Below are 17,297 nucleotides of genomic sequence, written 5' to 3'. Positions count from 1 at the left end.
CTTGACATGCTCAGCCCAAGTGTTTCTAAACACATCTGCACTGGGAACTTTTTAACATGATATTAATTCAATGAACAAAGTAAGTCAATACTGTCAGAGCAGAATTCCAATGCTGTATCTCTGGATTTACATCAGAAAACATCTAAACATCAGGGATTTCTAATAGCCTTTGTCATGTCCCAAGCACATCACAGAATGCCAGTGTTTTTGTTGCTCCTTTGCAGCCTTAACTCATGTTATAGACTTTATTTTTTAGTTATGTGTCCTATATTTTGAAAAGTTCTTCCATGAATTTTAGGCACATGAAATGGCTCTGACTCATTATGGACTTAAAACACGGTCAGCATACTTTTATTTTCTGACTGAAGTACGGGGTAGAAACATCCCACAGTATCTAATGAAATATTTATGCTCCCATGACAGCACAACTATGGATTTCTTATTCCTGTTAAGAAAGGGGTAGTGGTACACAAGCATGGTGTGCAGAAACATCTCGTTTCACCACGCAGCAAAGAGACTTACCTTGTGCCCAATTACTTGCAGGTGTATTGCAAAAAAAAATCAGCTCTAATGAATGTCTGTAACACTGAGCAAGGTTCTGATGGTATTTCATTCACAGCTAACTGCAGGATGTTTATGGCCCACATCCTAACATACTCATTTGAACAATGCATAGAAACAAATGCAATAATCTGTATAAGGAGGAAAAAGGTCTTTAGGGCCTCATATAGTTCCATTAATCTACAAATCTGAATGCTCTAGACTTAATTGGGGTTATATAAACGTTGAATACACTTTTCAAAAGTCCGCCCAGAGGAGCAGCTCTCACACTCATTGCCTACGATGTCAGTGGGGGGGCAAAACTGTAAGCAAAACAAAATGGAACATGCAAATGGTCTCCAGAAATTAGAAGAACACACAAGGATGGTTGCCTTGACCATCAAAATGTGCAAGTTCATTTTATTTCCTAGACATGGAAATAAATTTCATTTCAGCCATTGTTCTGAAACCATCTATGCTTATAGAAGAGTATTTTTCAGTCATTTTCCAAATACAAGTCCCAGTACCAGAAATATTCATTTAGGAAGAAAGGCATATGGGATCCTTTATCACACATGCAAATGTGAAACAATGAGTCTCTTCTTCATCACCCTAATTATTTTTCACCAAATGAAAAGCTCACGCTGACAGGTGTGAACGTCCTTCTCATACAGCAGGAGAGCAGGCAGCCCAGAGAAACGCTGCCCTATGGGGAGCAGGCAGGAACGGGATTGGAATGTAATATTCTCCCTCTTAATAGAAAAAAAGGGTTGAGGAGATTTCATTGCAAAACGTCCTACAATCAATTCTGTTGCAGTAATGTAAAAAATAGTTTCTGTCATCTACTTTGTGCAGGATGCAAATTAAGTCTGAAAGCTGCTGCAGTTATTTAGACTGCAAAGTGAAGAAAGAAGGTAAAGATAAAACAGAAGAGAGACTGCAGCAGTGAAGCACAAACACTCCTCCAATTAGCAATGCACTCTGAATTTCTGTAACAATCCATAAAGCTGCTCTGGGCAGCAGAAAAATGCCTCTGTGCTCTCCAGACCCGGGCTGTGTGCGTTCTCAGTGCATCTCAGATCCCAGCGCTCAGGGAATGCAGGTGTAAAAACTGAACTAAAGGTAATGATTCTCCGTGAAGTGTGACAATCTCATCTATCTTGAACTCTTGTTGGAGGCTGCTGGGCTGTGTGTATAGGCCCTTTCTTACCCACTGCCCGTGCAGTGATGCAGGTGTGCTCCCCCTGCTGACACTCCCTGGTGCAGCGGCTGAGCAGAGCAGGCGAGTCTGCAGCTGCTTCCCTTATAGCTGAGACCTCAGCTCCCATCCCAGAGCAATGAGATGCGATGTCTGCTGTCACTGTTCTACTAAGATGGGATCTGACATTTATCCGTTGAAGAAGCCTCATAGGAAAGCTATAAAGCCCTCTAGTGAGTTCAAAAATATTTCTACCTACATTGCAAGTAATTAATACTTAATCATTATAAAAAAAATAGGCATGTACTGTCATTTGCACTTCCCATAATCCTGCCTAAACCACATCCAGGGCTCTTAGGTGCCAAGTAAGCAGTTCTTAAGAAGCTCTGCTGTGTCTGGAAGAGAGAATTCCCTCCCAGATAAGCAGACAGGTCTCTTGACACCTTCTAGTTGGTGGCTATGAAACTTTAAAATACAGGCTCTCAGGTCAGGGCTGGTATTGAATACAGACTCTGATGTCTGCTGTGCTCATTCCCTTTGTTTTCCAAATACCATATAGGAAAATATGGGTCAAACTAGAGGTGAAACACACATTTCCAAATCAAGCACCACACAAGCAAATGAAGTTCCCCCTTACATCAACAGGAGTTCTGCTCACCTCAGCGCAGCTGAGATTTGCCTCCCCCACCCCTGGATATTCGTGTCTTAAGAGCATCTTTTTAGAGAAAAATACTGAAACTAACTTTATTCTTCTGAAAGTGCTATAACGAACACTATAAATTATTTACCTACCAAGAAAACGATATTAAAAAATGGATTGCCAGCTATATAGAAAGGGGAAAAGTGTAGCATATGCATAACAGCAAAATGAAGAGAGACTTGTGTGGTTCAAGAGGAACATGCAGGAATGGGAGAGGGGATCCTGGCACCATGTGGCTCTGGTGCTGCAGTGACTGCAGGGAGCACTTCTCCATAGTCCCTTAACTGCCTTAGAGGAAGACAGAGAGGCTTTGGTGACGCTTTGGAGACACAGTTTGAACACTGAGCTATTGGGGTGCTGCTGCTCCTTACAATTAGCATGAAGAGTAGTAAAAGTCTGAGCAAAGAAGTGCGGGGAGTGGAAATCAAACCAAAACATGAGAGTTTTATAATGACCTAAAGTTGTTGTTTTAAAGGAATTTATTCTAAGGCAAAAGCTTCTGAGAAAGTGGAAAATGTTTATGGGAAAAAGGCTTTTCTTTTCATCGATGACCTTGAATGTCACTGCTGGTTACCCTTGGCAACAGCTGAAGAACAGCTGGGTTTCAATAAAAGGAAAATGCAAGGGAGAGCAAGGACCAATGTTGCCAGCGAGTTTAATTATCCACTTTTCGTGTTTGTATTAGTAATTGGTTTCTGGGGTGTTGGGTTTTTTTCATGTTTAATCCATATGGATGGTAATACCCCACGCCACGGCTGTTCCTCACATGGGTGAGCGCCTTTGCCAGGAACAAATGTGAGCAGCTCCAGCAGTGGGCAGTGCCTGCGTGCCACTGCTGTGCACCGCCTGTGTCCAACACCAGCCTGTGCCTACACACCAGCAGGTTTAGCACCTTTTGTTGGAGGCAAGACATTCCTGCACACTGGGAATCTCGGCCTTGGTAAGCATGGCGGATGTTTCAAGGTCACCATAATTGCCTGTTCTGCTTTCCTTTTTTGCCCTCAAGAAATTATCAAATTAATGATCCTATTTCCGGGCAACTCCAGAAACTCTATTAATTTTAGTGATTCGTCCTAATACAGTGATCACTGCCAACAATTTATTTCAGTGTTTGGTGTGCAGTGAAGCTAATGTAATTTGAAAATTATAACATTGTAAGATATGTAGTGACATAGAATTGATTAAAAACACAATTTAAATAAATCACATGCTTGCTTCCCCGGAAAGATTAGTAATGGCCAGCAGAAAGAAGGAGATGAGACTGAAAACAGTGAGGGTGTAGATTTTAAGCAACTGATCCTCCACATGTTGCTTTGTCATTGCTAATCCAGCCTGCAGCACGTATGGTGATGCCTTTGAGTCACCTGACATGTTTGGGTGAGGGCATTTTATTTGGATGTGAGCAGAATACCATCTAAAGACAGTGCTCAGCTCATTTCTAATAGTAATCTAACTCTTCTCAACAATTCTACACTGTTACAAGCCCACAGACATCTTGGTGATCTGCTGTCTTAAAATTAATCAGCTTTAAAGAAAGCTGGAACCGCTAGTCCTAAACAATTCAGTCATGTGATTAAAGGAAACAGGTGTAAGATGCAAGAGTCAGAGAAGAGATTCTACTTTGGGTTTTTGTTTTATCTGAAAAGACAGCATCTCATCTGTTGCACTCATTCTCCTTTAGGAAACATTAATCTGCACAGATGGTGAAACCTAGTAATCTCTGCTACCAGCTGCAGAGTGGAATTTTTAATGAAATGGGAATTTGAAGGTTTTCACAGAAAGCACTGGAATCACTCCTATTATTTCCCATGATGCCCAAATTACTTTGACTGTTATTTGACATCTACTGTACTGTAAATACAGCAGCCGCGTAGGTTCGGCCGCAGCCCAAACACAATCATTTCAGGGCGGCCTTTGTTGTTTACAAAAGCCAGATGCTGAAAGTATTACAGTCAGAGGAAGAAGTCATCCACCATCAGCCATGTCAGCTACAAAAAGCCTGAGAACTTACAACCTGTTATTTGGAACTTTATTTTATCTTTCTCTGAAGTTTAAATTACTTTTAGCGTGTTTGTACACCAAGATGAAGTCAGAGATCAAACATGAAATGTGACTTTTGATAATTGTGTGCTTTAGTAGATCATATTTGATTAAATTGCAGTTCTGTTTTTGTTAATCAAGCATTTCAAAAGCAGTGCCATTTGTGTAGCTGACTCCCTAGCATTCCAAGGGCTGTGCCTTACAGCAGTCCTGCTTCTAACTTCCTCCTCGCAGTGATTACAGCTCCAGGCTCCGGCACCGTGAGCAATACTTTGATGCACTGAGGAAAGTAAAGACACGACTGAAAAGAGAAAAGGAAAAACAAAAACAAGAAAAGGAAAGCAAGGAACACAAAGAGAGCAGGAGCAAGAGCAAAGATGAGCTGGGAAGAAAGGGGCTCTCCTGTAGGGTGAGCAGAGGAGGAAAGGGCTACCGTCAGAACCTCCACTGCAATTTGAAGAAAGACATTTTGCTGTTTTTATCTTGAGCAGCTACACTGGAACTATCTACTATCTACTACCACAGCTGACACAGTGAAAGCCACTCACGTTGTTAAAAAGAAGGAATGATCTATTTGAGTAAATGAGGGCAGCACTATGAAACTTAGCAGGTCTTGCAAGACAAGGTGAAGAAAAGCTTTCATTTAATGTTGTGGCTTGTTGAGCACAGCTCCTCTTTGTGATGTGTAGCCTTGCTTACAATAAACTGCTTTTGGGGTTTTCAAACGCCTCGGCTTTGCTTCAGCGTGTTTAATCACCTGCAAAAGCTGTTTATTGCCTTGTATACTTCCCCCATCGTGAACATTATCCTTTAAGTAGAAGGCTTTATGGTGAGTCAAGGTAGACCAAATGATGTAAGGGTACAAGGCGCTATCAAAGCGATGTGCAAGCACAGATGAAATAAATCCATATGAGGACTACAAACCATGAAAGTAGAAAGATAAGCCATAATAATGCATTGCAATGATTTCACAGGCACTATGCTTAGCCTTTAAAATGCACCGTTGTTTTTGAGATCACAGTGGCAATCTCATATGCAACCATCAAAGAAGGACATAGGCATTCAAAGAAAATTAAGATCATGATAGACAAAGATAAAAAGGCTAATAAAGGGCATATGTGCTTTACTTCTGAAGGCTTCAGCTAAGGCACTGTAAAACAGCTGCAAATATAATAAAAAAGCAAAGCACTGAGAAAGTATTTAAATGAGAAAATGTTTTATTGCATAGAGCACTTCCTTTATTAACGAAGAAGGACTCAATGCATTTGTAAAGGACCTTCATCTAAAAGAATATCAAGACCTGGGACAATTAATCAAAGAGCTGTAATAAAAAAGAATAGTTGTTCCTCCTGTGGAAGGCAGAGCTTGTTGAATTAAGTTCAGATATCTTTAAAGCTTTTTGCAGGTATTTTTACTTTGGCAGAGAAAATAATATCAAAGCATCTAGCAGCTGTGCTGCCAGTGAGTTTGATGACAGAGATAAGAAGCGGTGGGCAGCGTAACATGAAAGCAATGACAGTGACCTACCTCTCTATTTCACACACAACAATCTGGTATCCCTGGGATTTCCAACCTCTGCATTGCCATTGTTTTTTAAGGAGAAGAACAAGAAAACCCACACTGTGTCATAAAAAAATTGGAAGAGAAAACTGATGTAAATTAGAGGGAAAAATGTTGGGCCAAATGGTCTTTCTTGTCTTTAATGTCCTGAATATTCCCACAGAGAAGGCCCATTGCAGCTATTGACAAGCAGTTTGCCAATTCTCACTCAAAGGGAGCAATGTGTGAATTAACTACTCCCCTGATTTTAGTTTTTTTAAACACAAACCATCTCGCTGCTGTTGTTGATCCCCAGAGATTCTCTAGCTCTGCCTACACGGGGCAAAACCATCAGCCTTGGAAGACGTGTTTGCATTGGGCAATGCTGCAAAAACAATTTAAACACTTAATTAAGAAAAAAAAAAAGATTTTATATTTATCAATTTATCAACACTTGCAGGGTGATTAGTTGAATTAGCAAGTTAAAATGATGACATTTGGAGTAAGTGTTACTGCACATGCTAAACAACTATTGTGAATTCAGTCTGGGGTTCCGTCAGTTCTATTCTAGTATGAAGAAAACATATTTCCAGTGAATGCTTTATCCTTTCATTTCTCTAATGCACTGAAAATTTCTCTAGCTACCTTTTATTTACAATGCATTTACTCTGAGTTGTCAAATACAGACAGAACCACTTTAAATTCAAGGAATAAAGGGAAAAATTAATTTTCTATAACTGCTGCTGTTTAAAAAGCTAGATTTTCCTTGCCAAAAAGAGCAGGTTATTTCCTTGTGGTATTTTGATATGCCTCTGTTAAAGAGGAGGAATGCTACTTAATGCTTTAGGAAAGAAAGGCGAACAAGCAAGTGCTTAGACTTCATTTATACTTGTAACCATACTGAACTTCCTCTCCTTTCATAGAACGAATACTGGTAAATTCCTATTTGTTAATGTCTCTTCATAGTGAATGAATTAAATTTACCACTTAACCAAGCATGAAATTATGTTTTCAATAATAATTCAATAAAAGCTGCATAAGCTGGGAACAATTATATATCTCATTGAAGAACCAGTTATCACCAAAGGTGTCCATTTTAGTCATTAAATAAAGTGTGATTGCACATCCATAGCACATCTAGAAAGAGCTGATAGCCCACTGAGCTGCAGTGAGTCAATGGAGGATGCAGGTAGTAAAGCTTATTGATTGGGCTCAAAATACCATGAAGCCTTAATGAAATATAACTTTCATCTTGTAAAAAAGTTGCAAAATGTATGTCTTCAATATTATGTGGACTCTTGCTACAATGGCCGATCTTGAGATGAGAACAGTTCTCATTCCGGAATTGCTGTTCCACTTTTATTTCTGTTTGCAGCTAGTTTCTGTGTGCTCTAATTAGATGCTGGTCCTCATGCACTCTCACTGTACAGTAGTATCATTCTTTTTCATAATACTGGATGTGCAGAACTCCTCTCTCTTTATCTTCTCTTGCTATTAAGGAATGATTGCAGTCAGGAAAAGTTTGTTGTGATAATTTGACAGACTCAATACCTCATCTAACACAGCTATTTGAGTTGGAAAGTTGTTGGTAACTACTATAGAATGTTCCCAAAGCATGGAAGCTTTTCAAATAAAAGTACTTTTGGAATAGATTCAGATTCTGCATAACAATGCAATACTGTCCTACAATAATTCTTCCCCTAAAGTTTCAGGAAGAAAAGTGGGTGATAATGTATTGATCCAAACCTGTCACTTACAATTCTCCTCTTCCCACAAATGTCATGCAAACATTTTATTATACTTTTCTTCATATTCATTCCATGATAATATTCTTCTCTGCCTGCCAATTCATTTTAGAAGTCCCTAACCACCAAACTGAATAATAGAATCACAAGGTTGGAAGGGACCCACAAGATCATCTAGTCCAACCACCAACTGGTTCTACAGCTTGTGACTGCAGTGGGCAGCTGAAATCTCTCCCAAACTGCTACCTTGAGTTTGTGATGCACGCCTGGGAGGACACCAATTTTATCTCAAGATATCTCCCAGGATTACAGTAAAGGATTTGTTGATAAAACTCCATCATCAAACACTTGAGAACAATCACAGAAAAATTGTATATGTGCTCTCTGAGAAATTGCTTTGCCATTGTGCCAATGTGACTGATAGACACTCTGGTTGTACAGGACACTCATCCCATCACATCTCGAGAGATCTACCTTCTAAGGAAATCTGGACTCAGTTGATGTATCACTCCTTTTCATAGAATTCCATGTGCAGAACTCTTCTTTCTTGGTGCCTCTTTCTCTCTTCTCTCACTGTTAAGCAATGACTGCAGGCATACTAAAAGTAATATTTATAAACTTCATTGTAATCATTTGCCAGACTCAATATTTCATCCAGTACAGCTGTTTTATTCTCCCATTACACACACCAGATGCTGTAACACTGTTCCTAATTTATGTGAGGGGTGTTCAGCTAAAGGCTGCTGCAGGCTCCCACACCATGGAGCAGCGACTTGCAGCTCAGCAGCACATCTCTCTGGTAAACACTTCCACACTGCTCACAGGAAAATTAGTCCCAGGCCAGCTAATGGTAACAGATTACCATCTGGCAGAAGCAGTAAGAAGAGTTAAGTGCTGGCATGTATTCTGCACTTCCTCGTAAGTCTTCCCTTTAGGAATCTCTTTCCCTCACAGCTCACTGTGCTTCCCTTTATTCATGTGATTACTTATGCAGGGGACAATGGCACACAAAAGGGCAAAACAAAGGATTATAGAAGTTGAAATGGAAATGTGATTTTACAGCTAAAATGTTTTGAGGAAAAGAAGCTTAAGTGGAAGAGAGGATATGAGAAAATTCCATTGGCCAAAAATGTTTGATCTTGTCAATGAGACAGAAAGAAAGCCCAGATCTAGCTGAGGAATGAGGTTGAGAATGCCTCATTATGATCAGTTTTATCAGTGAGATAATGCAAATGAGATCAGGCTTTTACCCAAAGAATGATGTAGATGCAAGCAATGATTTCTGGGTTCCTGTCAAATGTGTTGAAGGGGTTTTCACTGGCATGGGCTTCAATGAGCAGGAATGTTGAGCTTTTGTTCAAGAACACATTCACAACTGTGTTTCTGATTTTATATTGTAGAGGATGAGAGGTAATTGCTAACAGTCCAGGCAGATATAAATGCAATATGGTTATTATAGCACGTTCAAGGTTGATCCTTTCATTAGGACATGACACATTTGTTTTCAATGGTGAATGTTTGTCACAAAACTTGTCTAAGTCTTTTTCATGTGGAACAGTTTCTCTTCTTCCTTTACATTTTTCTGGGAGAGCAAGAACAGGAGGTCATATATCAGCTGGACACATACAAACATTTTGGTGATATTTGCAGTGAAATTCTTAGGAGAACTGAGCAAACTGACAGCTCTAAACAGCATTTAGAGAACATGGCATTTGGAAGAATATCAGTCCACTCAGATAACTCAAGCTGTTGAGGCAGAATTTCCCCCCAGACTATGGAGACTAACTCAGAGATGCCCACCTGTAGCTCCTGGCCAGCTGTGCAGCACCTGCTTCTGTAGTTTCTACCTTCATAGATATGGCTTTCAATAAGATGCTTTCAACAAAAAAATACAACAAAAAATTCATTATAACAGTAACAAACTGTTTTGTGACCTGTTTTCTACTTTCCTTTCAGTCACTGCAGTATTTGCTGGCCAGTTTCATCCAACTTTGACAAAGAAGAAGATATCTAGGTGTTCTGTTAAAATTGGGTATAAGAAGCCAAACTAATTTTGTACTGAGGAAAAGGCAGGTAAAACTAAGGTACTATAGATTGCTGTTAGCAGCAGTCAATTGAGCAATCAGCAGGTGCATTTGCAGGCTGGCTGTCACAAAGAGCTTGGAAATAGCCACAGCTCTGCTGCCTTTGCCTTGTAATGGAGGGTATTTGTGAAGTGATAACAGGGTACAGAGGCTATAAGGAAGCTAAAATGTGATTCCGTAGGAAACTGGGCTTCGTTATATCTGCAGTGTATGGAACAATTTGTGTTAACAGAATACTTGCATAAGTTCTTGCTTCCAGAAAGGTCAGGCTAATAACACAAAAACATAGGAACCTTGGTGAATGAAGACATCTGGGTAATGACAAATGGGTACTTACATGGTACAAAACTTTACATAATAATAGAGGATGATTCCATCTGCAATTTGAGCGTAGATGCTGGCACACATCCCTGTACTTCCAAACAATATCCTTTTGTATATATGTATTTATGTGCCTATAGGCTTGCATCAAGGAGTTTTGTGTAACTCTACATAGACCCAACATAGACTCTACATGGACACAACATTCATCTTGCTAGGGCTAGACAATAACTTCCTTATAGTGAGAAGATGTCAAATAAACAAGATAAAGTGCCAGAGGTTTAAGCCTGAAGTTGGGATTTAGAGACACGGATTTATTGTTGGATGGCTAAAGAATTGAGTCTCTTCCATAGCACTGCCCTTTGTGCATGTCGGTGTGGTTCTGGGTACAGAGTTTTTCTCTCCAGCATTCAAATCTGTCATTTGGCATCATCCCAGGAGGTCTGTATAGTGGCATTTCTGGACTTCTAATTGAGCAGTACCTGGTAAATGGCCCCTAATATATCAAGCAGAGATTTACATCCCAATTCATCTTCAGGGTATTGGAACTATGGCAGACTGTCACTTTTAATAACACACTGAAAGGAGAGATCATGAATGTACATTGGCATCAAAAGTTGTAGTCACTCCAAAGTAGCTATTTATGTCCATCATTTAAATAATATGCTTTACAAAACTAAACACAAAAATGCACTTGTATGGAAGGTCTGTGATAATATCAAAAGCACATTTGTGTGTCTAAAACTATTGCACATTTTTTATCTTTATTTTTTTCTGAAGGCTTCATTGCACAGTGCATTTAAACACTATTTTGAGTAAAGGTCTTAAATAGTCCTAGATGAAATAGGACTAGATGAAATACATGGTTAAGGTTAAATCCTTAGTTAAGGCAGAGTGTCTTCAAAGGAGCTTTTATGTGTCACCTCAGCACTGCTGTACTGCCCTTGGTGAAGCCCTGGAAGCTACTATGATCTAAATTCACCTCTGAGATGTATTTCTTTACACTGTTTGTGTGGCAGCAAACAGAGCACTGCAGAATGCAAGTAGAGCAATTCAGTGCTATCAAATTATGATGCTGATATGCCGCCACCAGCCACTGGCTGGGGCACAGTGGAAAGTATAAGGGAGTAAAGGGTATATACCCATTCCTTTTCCCTACACATCCAAAGGAAGTGAAGAAACACAATTTGTCCTTATTAAATCCTTTCTGCTTTTAATTAATACACAATTGTGGCTGAGATACAGTTTAAAATACCATTTAAAAGAGGCTGTCCTTAAAATCAGAGCACATCCTGAGTTCCAAAACAGAGTACAATACAGCTTGTGGAGTAAGCCCACTAAATTGCTTCTTACTGATGTATCTAGCATTTCTGAGGAAGTTTCCCATGGCAGACATATGAGTTGGTTTTATGGCGCTGGATGAGATTAAAAGGCAAGCAGAGGAGTTGTACTGAAGCCACAAAATCTTGATGCTGTGAAGATGTAGAAACACATGCCAGTGCTGCTTCAACCTGCTAGTTTCATTTTCTGCTCACTTATTACTGTATCTGAGAACATACAGTGCAGTAGAAGTATCAGTAAACTATTTAAGCAGCAATACTGTAGCACACTTTTTATTCATTAAGATTGTTGATGTTTGTGTGAGATTTTTGACTTTCTAAAGCCTCTCTTAATCAAAACATCATATTAGTAAGCTCTCTAAAAATTCATCACAAATCAGTTTACAGGTGACATTGATGTCTTACTGCTACCTGTTCCTCCTGGACCATTTCTAACAACTCATTTTTTATATTCCTGCAGTGCTGAAATATGGCTCAGACCAGTATCTGTCCTTTTAGCAATCACCAAAGCAAAGCTTGGCGGTTGTCATATATTGCACTCTAGAGAAAAATGCTGGTAATACTCTGAATTGATTGAACAGCGTGGAATCAGAACTAGCTGGCAGAGAAACCATTTAGCTGATTTCAATTCATAAATCTTTTTTCTCTCACTCTATTTTAGCTTAGAAATTGCTAAATATTGCCATTATCTTGTGATACATAGTATGAACCCATTATTTATAAATATATTAATGTAAATAATATGTGATTGCATCCATTAATGCCCTGTATAAGCAAGCAGATTATGGATTTTACTGAACAACTTTAATTTAGCACACTGAGCTTGAGAAAGCGCATCACCGCCCACGGCCAGCAGACACGGAGCAGTTTGTTTCCTCAGACACATTGTTCTTCCTCACCTTAAAGACAAAGTGCTCTTAAGGAAACTTTACCTGCTTTAAACTACAATTTAAGCCTGTAAGCATGACCTAAAATGATTATAATGCAGGATATTGCTTAAAGAGTAAATTAGTTGACAAGGATTCACTTTGTATCTAAGTAATGTGTTACTTAATGAATTTTTAGAAGGGAAAATAAAGCATGGCCAAGAACTGCTAAGGAACAGTGCTTGTGCTAGATGGAAACAAAGGTTTCCTGAAGAAATCTTAACAACCCATCAGTTGTTCTGAGGGCACTATTGCCGACAACTCGAAAATCTAAGGGCAGAAGTGGCACACAAGGAGTTTGCAGGTGGGTGAAGCTGCGCCTGGGACACACACTGGAACACAGTGCCCAGCTTATAGCACACCCAACTCCTGCTCCAGCTGCCACCAAGCATGGGCCCAGCACTGCTACTCCCTGAGAAGTAAATCTTTATTTTTCTTCATGACAGAGTGGAGAAGTGTGATTTGCACATTAATAAGAGTTTATATTGTTTATTAAAAAGGGCTGTTTATCTGAAAAGGGCTGCATGTTCAATTCACTAAAATGGATAATCAAGAGACAAAACTGGGCCTGAGATAGGGCTGCAACTTGGGGAGTTTCCTCAAAAGCAGCATTTCTTCTGGGGAATTTATCTGCATGTAAACTCATTAAATTTCTTGTGCTCAGATTCTGGATCTTGAAATCCAATTAACTGTATCAATGATATTCAGCCTTGAGGACCTGAAAAGCCACTTTCTCAGGAAATTAAGAAGCACAAACATACAAAATAACACAGCACAATTCAGAACAACATCTGACTATACTCGAATTGTAAATTGCATGAGCTGATACTGCACTGTGATGGTTTAACAGCACATAAAGCAATATTACCACTGCTCACTGGAACTTTGTTGTGCAAATTGGATCAAAGAGGTTTATCTACTTAGCAAATTACATTGCCATCCCATTTGCTCCTGAATGGATTGGGAAAAAGTTTCTTCTCAGCCTCAGGTCAGCAGTATCTGTTAAGTCATCTGCTTTGTAACAGGCCATAGTCCGCACTTGGCTCCCCTCGTAGGCACTGGGGTAGAAGGACAGTATTCCTGTTCCTTCATACTCTCCTTTTATACCTTCACTTTTCTGGCATGATTCCTGCCAGATCCCTTTCCAAAAGATGTGCATAATTTTGCTTCTATGTGCATCTACCTGTAAATTCTTTCTTATTTATTCATCACTTTTTCTTAGGATCAGTTCCACAAAACCCCTTAGTGTACAAAACAATCATGGTCAAATCTTGTCTTAGAAATTCCTTGGCTGCTGTATCAACTGGTTCATTGCCCTGAAAATTGAAGTGCTTCAGCCCATTTGAAACATATATCCATTTTATAAGAAACATTACAAAGAGTGAGCTTAAACATGCTGCCCATCACATCACTTCCTCACTGAAGCCTTAACTATGAGGAAAGAATTATCTTAGGGCAGCTTTTCCTTAAAAGAGCATTTTGATTCAGCCATTTCAGAAATCCCTCTAAAAAAGATTAACCACAACTAGAACAAATCCTGTTCTCATAACACGATAGAAAGCCATCACTGCCTGGCAGCAGCAGGACAGCATTTGTGAGTGCAATAAGAACACCTCATTACTGATACAACATCTCCTAGGCCCTCAGTGCCTCTGGTGTTTTATTAATAATCAGACATTTCCTTCAACCAGAACCAGCACAAAACCCAGCTGAATCTTAGAGAAGCTGCAGACACTGTATATCCTGAAACTCTCGGCTTTGGTCATTTGGTCAATGACTTCCATGTCATTTCTTTCTTGACTTTCACGTTATATCATTCTGCAATTTATGAACAGTCTGAAAGATGTCATTCCTTACATAAATGCTTTTTTTCTTCTTCTTTTTAATATAAAGAAAAACTCCAATGCATTTCTGCAAACAGGACATTTTCCCCAGAAATTTGGCCCCAGCTGGAAGCATTGCTGTCCTTCAGTAAGTAACAATACTGCCATTTTTTCACTTCTGTAAGGAGGCTTAAATGAATTCTGTTGTATGTGCAGTTGTACCACAAGAAGCTCGATAGGAAACATGGAGCATATTCCCATCTCATGGTGTTTCCAGCAAAAATCTCATTTGTCAAGACAACAGGAGAAGATAAATCATTTTCAGATAACCTTTTGTTAGAGTTTCTGCTTGTTCCAATATCGTAATTCACAGAGCTTTCCCATTTGCATTGTTCTTTGTTAAAGAAAACAAAAGAAAGCCTTTGTTTTTCATTTGATCGACTATTCTTGGAGACTTACTTATGATCTATTAAATGATGTCATTTTGTTTTCTAATGTCAGGATATATCTAGTAGAAGATTCATCCTTATGAATCTAATTGCCAGCATGCTCTGGATTACACAGAAACTGCATCATTTTTTACCTTCCTGCCCCATGCTCCAATACGTACCACATTGTTCCCTATTATCTTCTTGGTTTTACACCAGGACACTAAAGAGCACATACCTTTCTTCCCCCTGTGTTGATGCGAAGTGGAGTTAAGAATGGATCAAAAATCATATGGCTGGTTTCAATATTGACGGGTGACTGCCTTTTCCCAACAGAGCAAAGATTCCAAGCTGAGTTCACCAAACCCCAAAAGGAGGGAACTGTAAAATATAAAGGAAGAGTAAGGTCAAGAAAAGTCTGGACAGCCCAGAGAAATAGACACAAGGCAGACAGATAATCATACTTGCCATGCCTTCTGCATGCACACATGGAAACTGAAAACAGTCAAATCCATCTAACACTTTATATTAAAACTTCATAAACAAAGACCAAAATTGGAAACATATTGTTCCCTACATATTTGTACCAGGAAAGAAGGTGTGTTTTTGAGTAGCTATAATCCCTGACTAGTCTAAAGAAATTAGCAGCTGAATCTAGGAAAACATTGCAAAATAGTCATTTTTCTACTATTCCAGGTTAACTAGCAGACAAGGTTATCCTAGGGGAAAAGTAGCAAAATACTGTTCTTCTGTTATTTCAGCTTTTGTTCCATCAGGCAATGTCCTACTAGAGATCAAGTCATTAGTGAAATAGTATCTCCTTCACCACAGTTACCTGCACTGTATGTCCATAGAAATCTAGTCGCATACACGTGGAGATGCAATGCATCTCTCTGTGTGGACCTCTGAAGCATTCTTGACAGCAGCCTGGCACCTGCATTGCACAGGAGCTCCCTTCCAAGCTGGTTTGCATGCAGCCCACACAGCAGTTTATGATCTCATTTAACAGGGCTCTCAAGTTACTGGTCGTTCTGCCGGAAGTTGCTATATACTGATCATGTCATCTCTGCCTTTGTTTATAAATCCTCCTAAAGTTACACTGCTTAAGTTTGCTTCTCAGCACATTACATAGACAAAAGGTGACATGTTTTGGCCTGACCAGTGTCACTTCTTCACATTTCTTCTAATAGATTTTTTTTTTTCCAACTTACTGGGAAGAAGTTCTATTGAGATGTATGAAGGTGCTGGACTGTGGGATTGTGATGGCTGTTACCAAACCTATACATAAAAACAAATGGTGTCCAAACAAGAAAAAATGGAAATAATGATAAACTCTGATGAGCTGGGTATAAAACTGAAGTAAAGCAAGTCAAAAGAAAATACTAAAGAACAATTTGCTAATGGCATAAAAACCACTAATAACTTTTTCCCAATGTGGCAAGGATTCTGCCCCTGTCTGCAGGGCCAGCTGATGATGAAGTTGTAAAAGAAGAAATGAAAGATAAAGTAGAGCAGAGCTCTATCAGTTCTTTTCCTTACTGCTTACAAAGGTGCCTAGGGATGTTCCCACACAGGAGCTTCTTTATGGGGAATGAATCTGAGAAACTGCCTCCAATTCAAGCAATGAAAAAATGATTTTTAATATAAACTGATAATATGAACAAATACATTGGAGTCAGTCAGAAATCATGGGTGAATAGTGTGGTGACCTGAATTATCAGAGTCATCATTTAAATGTGTGCTGTCTCAAAGGGATGAAAAGCCCCAAATACCATTTTATTTTAAAGATCTCTCCTTAAAGAGTCCCGCAGGGTCTTTTCCTTGCAGGGCTACAGACAAACAAACACAGGGAAGTAGCTTTCACCCTTCCTCCCACCCCCAGAAAAAACAGGACTAAAAAATTGAGCTGTTTGTTACAGTTTGTTTTGCTGTCACACCTACAAACAGGATAAGATGATTAGGCAAATTCATTGACGTTCCATCAAATGTTAATTAACATGGCTTTGTAGATATTATTGAACCGGGAAATCCCTCAATATCCTGTTGGCGGAGAAAGGAAATACTGCTCAGTAGGTGCTTATCTTCCCCAAGGTGTCTGCTTCTGGTCACGGTCCATAGCAGAAGATGAAGTCTAGGTGAGACAGTGAAATTCTTTCTGTGTTTTCATTAAGATTGGAACTTCCTCTTGGTGTTTGCTCCATTTCTAAGTGCGCAGATTTTCTGAATTTAAGTTACTCCAGAGTCTGTGAGTTTAAATAAGGGGAGTCGACTTATTAATGCAGCAGTTCCTTGTTTATACATCTAAGCTTTAACATCAACCTTGGCAACAGCATAAAACACAATCAAATTGTATTTGTGCAGTGATTATTCTTGTCCTGTGTAATTACTGGTCCCTCAGATAAAATCTCAAGCTACTTTATTGAAGCTGGGAATTGAAACCACAGAGAGAATCGGCTATCTATGTACATCAATAAAGCGGTCCATTAATTATTTCCACCTACTCAACTTGAAGAAAATTACCATACTAATGCCTCTGGGTAACCACATGACCTGCTCTGCTTCTACATAAAAGCCAAACGTAAAGTCATAAAGGCTCTGAGAGATAAATCGGGG

General features: G+C 39.3%; 1 protein-coding gene across 4 annotated transcripts in view; it reads right to left on the bottom strand.

Annotated features, from left to right (window-relative positions):
• Nucleotides 1-17,297, bottom strand: part of CA10 (carbonic anhydrase 10 (inactive)) — a 120,589-nt gene that overhangs the window by 55,286 nt on the left and 48,006 nt on the right. For all 4 annotated transcript variants that reach the window (XM_015880345.3, XM_015880346.3, XM_032448264.2 and 1 more), the window contains exon 4: nt 14,923-15,065. In XM_015880345.3, coding sequence (XP_015735831.2) covers nt 14,923-15,065 — 143 coding nt within the window. The remainder of the gene's footprint in view (nt 1-14,922; nt 15,066-17,297) is intronic.

This window comes from Coturnix japonica, chromosome 23 (genome assembly GCF_054131305.1).
Source record: "Coturnix japonica strain WE chromosome 23, WE-NBRP24, whole genome shotgun sequence".
Lineage (NCBI taxonomy): Eukaryota > Metazoa > Chordata > Aves > Galliformes > Phasianidae > Coturnix > Coturnix japonica.
This window is presented reverse-complemented; position numbering and strand designations above follow the sequence as displayed.